This window comes from Microtus oregoni, unplaced genomic scaffold (genome assembly GCF_018167655.1).
Source record: "Microtus oregoni isolate MIOR12 unplaced genomic scaffold, Mior012 000042F_ref0000377, whole genome shotgun sequence".
Lineage (NCBI taxonomy): Eukaryota > Metazoa > Chordata > Mammalia > Rodentia > Cricetidae > Microtus > Microtus oregoni.
In genome coordinates this window covers 18,594,052-18,610,000 of record NW_024543209.1, presented here as the reverse complement: position 1 = coordinate 18,610,000, position 15,949 = coordinate 18,594,052, and the positions used below count along the sequence as shown (strand labels likewise).

The following is a 15,949-nucleotide window of genomic DNA, read 5'->3' as shown; positions in this document are numbered from 1 at the left end:
CTTTAATCCATATGAATTTTCATTATAAACCATATAAATTTCATTTAAATTTTTAATTTTAAACCATTTAAATATGGATTACATATCTCAACGTTTATAGGGAATATATATTCCCATGGTTATTTTCTGTTACTAGTTTTTCCCATACCCTTTATTCTTCTCTCATAAATTTTCAAATTTCTAACAACTCATTAACTCTCTGATAGGTAGAATTAAGTAATTTGTATGTTCTTAATAAATACCTTGTGCAAGCACATCCTTCAAACCATTTATATAGAAACTTTAAATATTTTGTGAATTTTTACTTCAATCTTTGCTAATTATTTCCTTACAATATGCCTAGAATTTAATGATTCATTATTGACTGTAACAATATGAGAGAACCCTACATTTATCATGAACTTTTTTATGGTACTGACACATGGTGATGTATGAGAGCAAATTTATAAATCAATAATTTCCTTTTAAAAAACAATAGACCAATTTTTGCAGACAAAAACAAGATATTTTAAATATGTGTAAACAATAATAATTCTATGACTCTCAGCCTGGAAAAACTGATACTTAAAGATGTAAAAATTTACAAATTTTAGTCCATTTTAGTGATTTCTTTCCAAGCAATGTCATTAGCAAGTACAATACAAGGAAAGTAAAGAAGGGAAGAGGATGGAGGGTAGTTAGTTAGTTGACAAATGTAAAGGAATGAAAGGTAATTGAATGATGTTTTCATCTTTCTAATGTTCGACATTTTGCTCTTAAATATCAAAAATCTGCAGGTTATCAAGCTACCACGTTGGTTTTTATTCAATTCTGAATTCCCAAATGTTAAATATCTAATTTCTTCCAGGATTCAAACTTTTTCAAGAGTAGTTGGTTCCCTAAGAGGATGCCCAGGATATGCCACACAGCTTCCATCCATACTCCAGAGTCTCGTCAGGAAGTCAATGAAACAAAAGTACGTTTCTTCTCTGATTTTTACCAAAACATTCTTGCTATACACATGTTAATTGTGATCTGTGTGATTACTAAGCCCATAAAAGTTGTGATAATTTCAGGCAGAATAGATAAAGATTCAGCTGTCAATGAAGAATCACAAAATAATTTTGTTAATGTTAGCACTCAGTAAGATGCCTGCCAACTCACATGATCCCAGAGTTGTAATTGTCCACATAGGAAACTATTTTTACCAGCACCTTCTGCTTATCCCTGGAAAGTTTTGATCTGAACTGGGCAAACATTTCTAATATATTCATATAAATATGGAATAAATAAAATCGCCCTGTGTTTGTGATATAACCCTAAAGAACCTTCCTATGGCATCATGTGACTAAAGGAGCAGTGTGTCCTTTCTTCTTAACTTCCTCAACTATCCTGGACCTTTTTCTCCTCCGTGATTATTTCTACAGTCCTGCCTCACTGCTCTGCTTTCTCTTATATCTGAACTTAGGCTGTATAAGAAACTTCTTTGTAGTCTAAAGGTGTTCCTCTGGATGGCTTCTCTTTTGGTGAGATTTACATAACTCTGAAGATCTAATGTTTATGTGTCTGATCTCTTCATTCAGACTATGTGTCATAAATATCAGTTTTATTTATGTAATTAATAATGTATATCATTCATATATATATATATATATATATATATATATATATAATCTATTATCCAGTCATACTTATATTACCAACACAAGAAACCTCTACACAAAATATTCTCAGGAATAACATGTGGTTATAATACAGAAAAAGAAACTGAAGAAAACATTTGTACATATTACTTTCCTAGACAATATAAATAGCAAACTGGTGGTACCAAAGTATTTAATGTTGACAGTCTCTGATAATAGAACCTTTAAGAAGGCAGCAATCTGGAGCTCCAAACAGTATGCAGAATTCATTTACACTATACTTCTTTCTTGTCATGCAGTCCTTCTTAATCATTTTTGACTAATGCTCCTAGCAAAATGTTGGTGATCAACGTTGATCTGTTCATTTTGTTCATAAACTTACTTTTCTCTGAAATTTTGGTTGAGTTACTCTCTAGTCTTTATTTTAATACTCTATAATACTCCTCACAAACTTTATAATCAACAACTATCAAAAGAAATTATTTTGTATGACTGTGTCTGTGACCTAAGATTTACCTGGTTAAAATTGCATTCTAATTTTTACTGATGCCTGATATTAAAGTAATGCTTTGTAATAAATTTTCTTTTATACATATCAATAAATAAGCAATTCCTTTAGAAACAAAGAAAGCAGAATCATGCAGATAAATAAGAAATAGAATTTGAAAGCCATTTTGTCTGCATTCACCTGTTTTAATATTCTACCATAATATATAAATACTTAAATAATATATGAGAAGCTAATTTTGTTCATTATTGTAGAAATTAATTGAACCACTAACTCCTGACAGTGTTTGCATGTATGTAACATGAGTCATGTCTTTGGATACCTACTAAGCTATATAAACCTGGTTTTCTCATAGGCAGGCTAAGCCACCAAAGAGAACAGTTCTAATAGCTAGGGAAAAGGGTTGAATGTTGAGGAAACACAAAATATGATCATTTGAAATAGCCAAATTTATTAAAACCCTATTAGTTTTATTTAGCCAAGTTGAATTCAGTAGTTGTCATTTTATATTTGTGCAATATTTATATATTATAAACTCATCAATATAGTATTAATAATAAAAGTATACTGTAGATTGTCTCTCGAAAAAAAAAACAAGAATCTATCTACCGAGCTGAATGTTACCTAGTTTAATATGAAGTCCAATGATGTTTGCTTAGACTGAAGACCTTCTGAAAACAATCATCAACATCACTAATGCCTGGGAAGAACCGCTAAAACATCTGGTGTCGGCAGTGCCCTCTCTTCCAAAACCTTCTGATAATATGCTGAAAACAGTCAATGCTGTGAAGGCTAAAAATCTTGTTCTTCTGGAGGGACTTAAAATCATTCTCAACAGGGTAAAGTGTTTCTACATTGTGTCTTTGTTTATTTTATTTATAAAATTTGTGTATTATGTCATTTAAAAAGGATTTGAACCCAAATACCAGGTTACCTAATAAGCCCATAGAACAGTGATCTGTGTTGAAAATAGTAGTGTGCCTCCTAGAAATTTTGACAGTAACTTTCTTGAATAGGGTGGACACTCCAGTGTACTAATTCAGAAGATCTTATAGCTGTCACAGCCTACATAACCTGCACCATAATACATTAAATAAAATATTCTGCTCATGTGCAATATAGTATATAAATGTAGAATGAATTTACCTGAAAATAATGGAAGGATCAATGCACTCTACCAGAACTAATATGGTATGAAGGGCACATCATGGAAAGGACTGTATATAAAACTTCCTGAAGTGAAAGAACGCATACTAGCTTTTTCATTGTTGTTTAGTTAATTCCGTGTCCACAGGCAATAGTACCTTGCTGGTTCACTATTTGTCCACTCGTGTATGGATGTATCTCATCTGAGATCAGTGGAGTGTCAGAAAATACATATGCTTACTTCAGTTTATGTTTAGGTATCTAATGACTTTTTCCTAATTTCCAGCATTTCCACTATTAATGTATAGTCCCCTATATTCTACCAGAGTTAATTAAATATTTATGAGAAAGGTGCACTGGGAAATGCATTCCATGGGTGAGGACCTGAATCTAGTTTCAGAATTTGTGTCAAATGTGTGATGTGGTATCTTCACTTTGTAGCCCTCAGACTAGGGAATCAGATCTAATGGGGTCTGCCATGAACTGCAGGTAAAAGAAAGAGCAGGTCTCTCAAAAGTCAATGTAGATGTCACTGGAGGAAATTTACCGAAAATGGATCGCTGACATCCAAATCATATGTATGTATTTCACACACACACACACACACACACACACACACACACACACACACACCACAGATACAGAAAGGGATACAAGATAATGTTAATAATACCTGTCCATTTGATCTTTAGACCCAGACTGTGTATGAAGAAACTGACTCCCCGGTCTGGTCCGGACTGTCGGACTTAAAGTCAGCTGATGAAGACACTCAACTTTTTGCCTTTTATAGCCTGGTCCGCTGCCTGAGACGGGATACTCATAAGATCGACACTTTTCTAAAGGTCTTGAGGTGCCGAGTTGTCTTTAATAATGAGTGTTTGCTTTAAGAAGTGTAAAGTGCTCATCCCTGCAATGTTCTGTTAACAGGGTCCTTGTTGAAGCAGGACTTTTTTTTTCTTGTCAATGCATGCATGCATATAATGGATTTCTTCTTATAAAATAAAATCTAAGCATTTATAAACAGCAAATTCAGTGTGAAATTTTAACAAAGTTTCCTGTTTCCATTTAATATAATACAGATCTAGGCTTTTGTGATGTGCATGTAAAAATCTGAAGTTTGGCAAGCATTCAAGATGCTATAAAACTTGTTTAAGTTCACAGTGAATGAAGAGAGATCATTTATGCAAAATCAAAGCAAGAGATTGTTGCTACTCATAAGATCCTTTGTTAAACGAGATGGATATCTGAGGTAGTTTATAAAAGAAAATCAGTCTGTGAGCAAATTTTTAGTCCAATAACAACAATGCAGGTTAAATAATGTTGGACAATCTATAAGCACCATTAATCCAAATGTTCAAAAAATGTAATAGAAAAGAAGTATGAAACCGATCTATATTTCTCTAGTGTCTTCCTGCCTCTTGATCATCCATTGGGCCATCTTAGGAAAGAAGCAAAATTTTACTTTTCTGTAGCTCAGAATCTAAGACCATTTTAATACTTTAAAAGTGGAAATAGAAAACAAACATTTCCCACTTATTTAGACATAGTTCAGCAGACTTGGTAGCATGTCTCTCAGTGGTGATATTCTAGCTGAAGTCTGAGTTTTTCAGGTAAAATTAAGAGAAAACATAAGTGATATATAAGATAAACAAATGGAAATCGTAGAATATGTTTGAGAACACCAGAGTGTCTATGTAGTCTACTGCTTCTAGGGTATTCAACTTATATGCTTACATTCAAATAGATTGTTCTAGCATAGGGAGAATAGTAGAAACCATATTAAAACAGAAAATGTGGTAAAAAAAATGATCTCATAGATTAGTAAATCACATGATGAACACTAAAGGTACATTTTGAGAAAAAAAATAATTGGCTTTTTTATGAGATTTTTTCTGAAATAGTGATGGTTAAATAAACAAATATTATACTAAGATTAGTATAATACTTAATACACTCATAAAATGATTCGAACAAGTTTAGTGGTTAATGAAGATGAGACTAGGAAAGCAGAGTCTCAAGATGCTGATGGGTTAAAACAGGAAAACTGAAAGCATGATGGAACAATGACAAAATGGAGGACAGCACATCTAACAATTCTTCTAGAATATTGTATAATATAACTCTTTTTCTGATTTTGAACAAAACTCTGAGATATTCACATATACAGCACTTTATAAATCATGCGTCATCTAAATGGATCCGAGGTATCTCCTATGACACTGTGATATTCACATTACCATAGACTAATTGCGAGAAAAGCCCAATGAAGCTTAATTGTGAAACAGGGTGCATAATTTCAGCTTGAAAAAATTCATGGCTATATGATAAAAACAATGGTTATCAATGTAGATATAGAAGGCAATATATGAACAGAAAGAAATAGTTAGATATGGAAAATAAAAAAAGTATGCAGTAGTAAGGTTTTCACTTGTGTGAAGTTGTTAGACAAGTACTGAATCCAGACAAAAATTGAGGTATCCTAAAGTTGTTACAGAAGAAACTCAGTGTCAGCTTGACAAAAAAAGAAAGAAACAGGATAGCAGGAACATTGACCACCCTAACTCTGGTATAAATGAAGCAGAAGATTAAAAGAGACCAAAAAACTGAAGGCTAGAATAACTGAATGATGGAAACCCCAGAAGACAGTGAGGTAAATACACTGGTGTAAATATTCATGAACTTTCTTTCCTATATTTTATTGAGTTTTTTTGCCAGAAATTACTAAAATATTCTTAAGTTTATAAATAATAAGCCAACATACACATAGGGCTCTACTATTGACTCACGAGCAATGTCTTCAGTGACAAGGTTTAATTAGCAAGTTCAGGAGTGTAATCAAGGTTTATGCGGGATTCCCCTCTGTGTGCTGTGAATATGTTTTATTACCATAAAATTTACCCATAAGCCACCACCTTGTGGCGATACAGAGAATAATAGGAATGGGTTTATTTAAGATGCATGCTGTTATCCAGTTTGAGCAGCATAAGATTTTGAAAGTGGTGTCTTTCCTCCAGTGTATCATTTTGTTCTTTGTAAAATTCATGTGTCTGTAAATGTGTAGATTTATGCTTCAGTCTTCAGTTCTAATCCACTGATAAACATGTCTGCTTTATTGTCTACATTCTAATATGGTGACTATTTCTTTGTAGTACAGCTAAAATTCAGGAATAGTGATGACTTCAAGAATTCTTTTATTGCTCAGGATTATTTCAGCTATAATTGTTTGTTTGTTCATTTCCAAATGAAGTTTGAGATCTTTTTGCAATTTCTGGGAAGAATTTTACAGGGATTTTGATGGAGATTGCATTGAGTCTAGAATTAAAAAAAAACAGATATTTACATACTTTTAATCCTACCAATCATGAAATTCTTTCTATTTTCTTATGTCTTCTTCATTTTCTTTCTTTGGCATCCTAAACTTACTATTTTAAAAGTCTTTCAATTGATTAATTATACTTATTCTGAGATTGTTTGGGGACTATTGTGAAAGAAATTGCTTCCTTGATTTCTGGTTTGGTATGTTTGTCACTTTTATACAGGAAGACTACTGATTTTTGAATGTTAATTTTTATACTTTACTTTTCTACGTCTATCAGCTATAAACATTTCTGGTGGCATCCTCAGAGTTTCTTATATACAAATCTATATCATCTGCAAATTTAGGATACTTTGATTTCTCCCTCTCTTATTTGTATCACTCCAATCTCCTTCTGTTATTTTATTGATCCATCTAAGACTTTATATATGATTTTGAACTGGTATGGGCATCTTTGTCTGGCTTCTAATTTTAGTGGAAAAACATTAAGCAGCTTTCTGTTTATAATTATTTTGCTGTAATTTTATTTATTTGTATTGAGATATGTTTTGTGTATCCCTCATCTATGAGTTTTTTATCTTAAATGGAATTTGGACTATAAGAGAATATCAAGGCGATATATAAGCAGGGCAAAAAGAATGAGGTATTTGAGGACAAGGGGATAGAGAAGGAAATAAGAGTAGAGATAATTAGCTGCAAATGCCTTTTGAAAAGTCATCTGTAAACTTACTACCACATAAGCGTTCTCAAATTTATACTTATATTAAAGAAGCTTAAATGAAGGGGAAAATACCCCAACTAGATATTATTCTACCGTATAAGTCATTATTAGAAATGCCATATAATTTTTGAGTTATTGGCCAAAGGATTCCCATAGACCATCCAAATATTGTAGGATAATTATCATTGCTATTAAATACCTACACAATCTGACAGTAAGACTCTGGTCCTTAAGATACCATATATTTACATCATAGCACATGTGGAATTCTAGTTGGTATACAAGTGAAAGCCTCACCTGTATGTGTTATATCTATAATGCTTGCAAGTGTTATCCATGCCACCAAAGGAAAAAAGTAATCATCAATTTCATACAACTATGAACCCAGTGAATCAAAATAACAACCTGTTTTTAAAACATGTCTTCTTGTGAAAATATGGGAAAAATGTATTGTAAGTAACCAATTACATTTTCTTTGCACTTATGAACTACTCCATAAGCTAAAACTCATATCTGCCAGGAACCTAAGAATAGATTGGTCATGGGCACAAGGGACAAACATACCTTAATTATTTTTCCAAGGAAACATAGCAATAAAATGGCTACTAATGACACATTGCTATACTCATACATCTGTGTGTCACAACCTTCTGTAGAGAAGCTTCTTGCTATAGTAGATAGTAATTAACATGAAAATCTACATCCGGGTTTTGAACATATTGTGACATGTCTTGGAATTTTAAGCTCTAAATGGGATACTTATATCAAACTTCTCCCATAAGGATTCAGATTTATGCAGAAGAGGGAACAGAAATAATGTAATAGTCAAAGGAATCAAATTATTCTAAACACAGAATGGAAAATAGACCTCTGAAATTACAGAGACTCTCTAAGAGCAATACCTATAGATAAAACCAGACAAAATTTTAGGACAGAGGAGGGGAATTGGGCTCAAATGTACCATACTTAGCTAAGAACATATTTGATAATCAAAATTGATAGATGCCAAGAGAGTGAAAAACAATTTTCTTCAATAGAGTGACTCATAATATATCAACCATTCTTCAGAACAGTGTCCATGTATAGGAGGAGCTGGCCAATACAAATCAAATGGCATGTATTTTGTAATTTTTTCCATACTTTATTATTTTTCCTCATCATAATTTTCTTATTAATTATCTGGAAATTTCATACAATGCAAACCAGTCATACTTACTTCTCATTCCACTGAGGTACACTCTTCCACCCTTATAACCACCCCCCCCCCGCAAAGAAAGAATAAGAAATACAACAAGTTACAATTTGTGTGTTAATCATTTACTCACGGGTGCATGGTCACAGTTCCAGCAGCCAAGCCCTTGAAGATATTGGAGTCCTTCCCCACACACTGGCCAGAAGTCATTAACTATAACAGGAGCTTTCTTTCTGCCCACCTGTTCCCAAGTAACCACTCTGAGTCTTACTATTAATTACAAACTGTTTGATATATTAGCTTATTATTAGCTAGCTCTTACAACTTAAATTAACCTAATTGTATTATTCTATATTTTACCACAAGCCATGAGGTTTGTTACCTCACATCTTGCCTCTTGGGCAGTTGCTGGCATCTACCTGACTTTATCTTATTTCACCCTGTCTCTCTGCTTGAATTTCCTGCCGGCCTCTATTCTGACTGGCTATTGGCCAAATCAGCTTCTTTATTAACCTAATGATAATAAGACATGTTCACACCATACAGAACACATTCTCCATCAATCAACTGAGAAGAGCAACACCTCAGCATCTTTGTCACAATCTTCAGTGATTCTCTTCAACATTCTCTTGTCTGAGCTGTTTCCCATTTTCTTCGGGGTGGTGTCACTGTCTTTTGCTCTCAGTCATGGGTCTGCAGTCATCTATATTACTGCAAAAGAGGCATCTTTCCCCTACTGGCCAGCAGCAGCACAAATCATGGATTCCACGTGGTTTCTCTTGGCAGCATGGATCATGGGCATCCACACAGACATATATGGCAGCACAGAACATGGACCTCAGAAACAGCTCAGATCCCAGACACCAACATAACCTTTGAGGACAACAAGGACCATGAACACCAACATGAGCCTAGACAGCAGCATAGACCATAGACATCAATATGGAAGGGAGATAGAATATGAAGTTAAATATTCAACTTTGGGATTTGGGAGAATATAAAGAAACGGGAGGAATTTGAGCAAAATAATCTGTTTGTAACTATCAAAGAATAAATCAAAAATATTTTTATTTTATTATTTTGAATACATCTTGACTTCAAGTTCCCCTCCCTCCACTTCTCCCAGTCCTTCCCCCTCATCCCTATATATACTGCTTCTTTTTTCCCTTCAGAAGAGAGAAGGCCTTGCAGAGATGCCATGCACCGCAGCCCCTGTGTGCACTCTATGCACTAGAACTCAGTTCGCGAGCTTCGGGCAAGGGGCAGGAGGTTGAGACTACACATGCCGAGACAGACCGACACACAGACCTTCCAACACTGGTACCAAAAAGCCCATTAATAGCACCATGGAGGCTTAAATACACTGCAGTCAATGGCCAACGGGTGGAAATCCCATCCTCTGATCCTCTAAGCTAGGCACAGCTTCTAGTAACTTCAATTAGAAGGCACTAGACAGGGAAGAGCAGCTGAAGGCCAGGACTTAATTGGTCCCAACACAGAAATATCAATTGAAAACCATAAACAAGATATAACAAGATTAGGTACAAACACTCAGATCAAGGTTGGGCAAGGTAACCCAGTAAGAAGAAAAGGGTCCCAAGGGAAGGCAAATCAGTCTGGGACACCCCAACTCCCACTGTTAGTAGTTCCACAAAAACACCAAACTAACAGCAATAATATGTATGGAGAGGACCTAGGGTAGACATATTTAGGCTATGTGATTGATACTTCAGTCTCCATGAACCCCTATGATCCCTGCTTAGTTGATTCTGCAGGCAGCATTCTCCTGAGGTTTTGGACCCTTCTTGCTCTTACAGTTCTTCATCCCCCTCTTCTACTGAGTTCCCCAAGCTCCAGAAATACTTTTAAAACTAAATAACTTTGGCCAAGCAGTGGTGGTGCATGTCTTTAATCCCAGCACTCGGGAGTCAGAAGCAGGCAGATCTCTGTGAGTTCAAGGCCAGCCTGGTCTACAAAACATAGTTCCAAGACAAGCCCCAAAGCTACAGAGAAACCTTATGTCAAAAAAAAAAAACAAAAAAAACAAAAAAAAAACAAAAAAGGAACAAAACTAAATAATTTTGGATATCTACTTTTAAAATAATATTTCAAATTAATCACTCCTTAAAGTTGAGAACTTTTCAAGTTTCTCAAAATAAAACATGTCTAGAGAGCTGACTAATCGTCAGCAGCTTTGAAAATTACCCATTAGCATCCAGATTTGCCCTTCTTTAAGAAAACTTGTCCCAACCCTCCAAAACTTACAGGAAAACAAAATGTACCATGGTGTTTTCTTCCCAATTTTATATGTCCTCTTTATAATTACACTGAATCCACAAAGTTCAGTCTTGTGTTATATGGGCTAGGATCATCTACTTTTGCCTAAGTAGTCTATGAGAGGCTTCATACTTGTAGAACATTCACTCTCCATACCCCAGCAGGCATCAATTGCCAATAACTGCTCATGTATGGGTATTAATTAATGAACTCCTATCTCATCAGTAATTGTATAATAGCAAACTCGATCTTATACAGGTATTGTGCGTACATTCATAGTTGCTGTGAATTAATATGTCCAGTTGCGCTGTCATGTCTAGCAAATACTGGCCATGATCGTCATATTCTACCTCTGGCTCTGACAATGTTTCAAGCTCCTATACTCTGATGGTTCCTGAGCCTGTTGGGGGATGTTTTGATCCAGTTATCCCATTGGATGCTGAACAATTTATAATCTATTATAGTCTGCATGCTTACTTGTTGTTGATATCTGTGTGAATCACCATATATTGTATAAAGTTTCTTCTTTGATAAGAATGATGGTTGAGATATTCATCACTTTATGTGTATGAAGGAAAGTATTGAGAGGAAAATTTGCTACTACATGCATGGAGCAGAAAAAGAGTATTATGTTTTCTTCAGATCGATTACATGTCAATTATTACAATTTTGAACAAGTTAATGGATCCAGGAATGAGCTATTATGTACATTGTAAAGAGTACTTTAAATTAAATCAAAATATTACTCCCATAACATCTATGTCACTATTAAGATAGTTGGGATTCCATGTCCAGCTAGTCACTACAAAAACCAATGAGGCTAATAGTTGGGTGAGGATGTTGGTGACCTTTTGCTACATGAAATGAACCTTTCTGTAGTTTGAAAGCTAGCAAGTAGAGATGGAAATTCCACATTGGTACTGAAAACCAGGCTAATCGAAATATCCAAATTCAAGATAGATTTGAGATGTTGTATCATAAAAAAACAAAGTGAAGAACCATATAGGAAGACACTTTATGTAATGCAAAATATACACACATATAAGAATGTTATTCTTATGGATTTTTAACCCCCACTTTAACAAAGGCAGTACCACAACCTTTATTCAAGTGTAAGATATTTGAAATATTGCTTTATGTCATTAATCATTGTGAGAAATGAAAGCATGTTTATTCACACAAAGTAGGGAAAGGAATAATACCCAAATTCCACCAGGATGAGACAGTGATTTTTATCATTGCTACTTACAGGCGTATGGGTGAAGGGTTATATGTAGGGGGAAAAATGATGAATGACAGCTGCATCATCAAAAGGTCAGCCCAGCATTGGTGAAGGGACAGGAAACATGGGACACAGTGTACAAGTTACTAGCAGCTCAATAATGTGGATATGCTGTTTTCACATCACCCCGAAGGTAATGAGTTTCTTCCAACCTTCTCAGTTAGGTCTCTTTTCCTCAAGGTAGCTGAACTGGTTTGGTGGACTTTAGGGCCCTCAACTGCCAAAAAATGTACTCCTCTATCTGAGAGTATGCTTTGTCAGTCTCTGCAGCTTATATATGCTGTATATGTGCTTGGATTATATACAAATAGATTTGTGTGTGTGTGCACACATGTGAGTGGGCATGTGTGCTTGTGTGTGTATTAAATGTGAGTGATCAATTTCAATTGCATGGCCTTTCTGAAACTGTTCAGTTGTTTATATTTCTAGTTGAATAAGCTTCCAAGAAGGATGGAATATTTCACCTCCACTTAGAATATTTGGTTTCTTCACTTCCCTTTTTACATCCTCCATCTTCAAGAGATTATCTCTAAAAAGGAAGGCTTTAATCAAAGACGAAATTGCTGAACAACAGATATTTCAATTCATAATACTCTACTCAAAAGATTCATCTAAGTTAAATCCACAGGGCATTAAAAACACAAATGATGTGACAAAGATTAAAATAGCACCTAATAAAACACAGGAACCCCACAAGAGGCTTGTGGGAATGTAAACATACCTGCACTGTGTTACACAAACATGAACAAAGCATCTATTGAGCAAATGGTGTCCCATGGTTAAGTGTACATTCTTTTAAAGCTTTAAAAGAGCACAAAACAAATTCAGGTCTAGATCAAGAAAGTATACTCTAACTCTCCATACCATGGAATTTAACAATCACAGCATTCTTTACAAATGATATCAGCAGAATATGCTGATAGAGTGTTTGTTTCATACATGTGGGGATCTTAGTTTCCCCCTCAAAACTCAAGTAAAGATGTCCAGGAAAATGTCATGCATGTGAATCCTTTCTCTGGGGAAAGAGACATAGGAATCCTTGAGTCGCTGAGCAGCCCGTATAGTCTAAATGGTGAGATTCATGTCAGTGAGTGAGCATTTAAAAATAATTTCATTCTCTGAGAATAAAATCAAGAATGTTCTCTAGCATCTGTATCTACACACACACACACACACACACACACACACACACACACACAAATGCACACACACACATACACACGCAGAAAGAGAGAGCGTCAATCTCACAAATCAAAACATCAGGGAAAATATATCAGCATATAGAGGTTCTGTGTATCTGACTACAGAGAAAATTGTCCATAAATCTTCCTCATTGATGATTTAGGAGAAATTATACATGGAAAAGTGGATCCTTCGAGCCATAATATGAATTTCTATGATTGCCACTCAAACCAGAGGGGGGAAAATCATGCTAATAGAAAATGGACTTGATTCTCTACCTTCGGATAGATCTGGGGGACAGACAAATGTGCAATTTTCTTCTTTCAACCATGCCTGGGGTCATCATACATTTTATAAAAGTTTGTCAGACACAGTCTTGATCATATCTAAGTCTGACTCTGAGTCAGAATAGCCAGACATTTCCTGAGATTTAAGTACTCTGAACCACAGGCTGTCCCTGTTCTCTACTCTGGATACATTTTTGTGGTATGTTTTAAACTTATACACTATGGATTTACAGATCTTTTTTTTTCTTTTATAGCCAAAAAAAAGGAATTTTTCATCAGTGTGCCTGTTCTAATGGGAGCTCACTAAATCCAGCTGGACCAGAACTGAAGGACCATGTGATCAAACCAGACTCTCTGAATGTGGCTGACAATGGGGGCTGACTAAGAAGGCACTGGGACTTGTTTCTACTGCATGTACTGGCTTTTTGGGACCCTAGTCTATTTGGATGAACAGCTTCCTAGGCGTGGATATAGGGGGAGGGCCTTGGACTTCCCACAGGGCAGGGTTCCCTGCCCTCTCTCAAGCAGGGATGGTGAGAGAGGAGAGTGAGTGGGGAAGCGGAAGGAGAATGGGAGGAGGGAAGGAAGTGTAAATTTTTAAATGGAAAAATAAAAAAAGATAAAGAAAAAAGAAAAAAAAAGATAATGTAAAGGGAATTACTCACTCATGTAGGCCCTTTGAACAAACAGATTTAGTAAATAAGCAATCTGTAATGACCAGACCCATTGAACATACATGTCTGAACTCATATGCCAGATCTAGGGGTGAGGGTAATGTGTATAGCATAACAGAATAGGATGAGATCCTACTTTAGCCCTTGCTGATCCAAGAGCCACCTCAAATGATTTCATCTGGTCACAGGGACATTACAATGCAAGATGCCACATGAGGTAAGGGTAGGAAAGGTGGAATGGTGGTAGATTATAGAAATTTAAATAGAGTAGCATTTTTCATTCATGTTTAGATGATGAACTGTTTATCTTTGTAGTTGCTGAGACTTGAGACCTTTTCATCTTGTGCTAGTTATGTGAAAATCTCGGTGCCCTTTAGATTCTTCATCTTGATTACAACTGCATTTTCTTCCAACTGTCTTCCATCAATAGCATTCTGTTATATAACTCCAGGCTTTCCATGACTTTTTTAATTTGAAAAATAATCTGGAAACACAAGATGGTAATTATATAATTTATATGAACGTACTCGGCACACCTGTGGGAAGTCATTCTTTGTATTTAGAAGTTTACTGAAACTGATGATTGTGCCTTCTGTCAGTTTAGTTTTTCCTCTATGAGTTTGGGGAAAGAGGTTGCACATGACACTAGTAACTGTGCATGCTGTTGGTTGCACTTCGGAAGTATATAGTTTTGGTCTTAATGCTGAAGAAGTTGTATATTGTGGTTCAATAACATGAAAATTTCAGGTTTGTAGTAATGATCTAGAAGCTTCCAAAACCCACTACACTGTTTGTGTCCCAGAAATTGTCAACAACTATATTATTCAACTACATGGTAAAGTCATAACAGAATCTGTCAAGTTTTAACTAATAGCAAATCTAGAAATCTTGTCTTACGGTTAGAGTTGAACTCATGGCCTTGTTGCAACAATTGTTAGCAACTGCACCATTCAGCCACATGGTAAAGCCATAAGGGAGTCTGTTAAAGTGTATTCAGTAATAAATCTAGTGTAACAGTTGAGTTGCAATCAATAGCTCTCCTATTTGATTAAAAGGCAACCCTGGAATATCAAATCCACATGTCATAACAGTGCAAAAACATATTCCACCAAGGAGGGTATGATCATTTCTTTTGTTAAATGTATGTGATGTAGCTGAAAAGGTACCTTATAAGTATATATGTCTGTTCCTATAAATTACTGGAACTGTGGCCAGCATTGTTGAGAGAAATCTTTTACAGTGTTTGGTGGTTGATTTCGTAGATTCACATTTTGTTACATTCGTGAGAATAACTGACTCTTGCTGTGGTCTGGCAGCTTAAGGCTGACAAAGAATAGAGTATATTTAAACCACCTGAAATATGGCAGAAAGAACAAAGGCCCTGACCTAGGAAAACATTATTAGGGAACAAGCACATTACTCTTGACAGAAATGACCATGAGTCATTATAGAACAAAGAATGATTTGCAAAATTACTTGAGCCTTAGAGATAGCATGACAAAACAGAAGAAACCACATTGAAGCAAGACTGGTGCAAGCAGAATTTATACTCCCTGAAGGAAGAGACTCATCGTGCTATAGACATGCTCCTCGTGCTCCCCTGCCACCCCCCACCAAGTTCTGCTTGGCTTTGGGTATTGCCTGTTAGTATATATAGGAGGTGGAAACCTGATGGAAGGAAGCACTCAGGTAGGCAATTTCCCCAGCTGGAGGCCACACCATTGTGGTGGAACATCTCAGAG

General features: G+C 35.4%; 1 protein-coding gene across 1 annotated transcript in view; it reads left to right on the top strand.

Annotated features, from left to right (window-relative positions):
- The window catches only part of LOC121433970 (prolactin-3D4-like), a 16,280-nt gene extending 12,117 nt beyond the window's left edge, over nucleotides 1-4,163 (top strand). Inside the window, exons 3-5 of the mRNA XM_041632649.1 lie at nucleotides 848-955; nucleotides 2,790-2,969; nucleotides 3,969-4,163. Of these exons, the coding sequence (XP_041488583.1) occupies nucleotides 848-955; nucleotides 2,790-2,969; nucleotides 3,969-4,163 (483 nt within the window). The remainder of the gene's footprint in view (nucleotides 1-847; nucleotides 956-2,789; nucleotides 2,970-3,968) is intronic.
- Nucleotides 4,164-15,949: the final 11,786 nt, after the last annotated feature.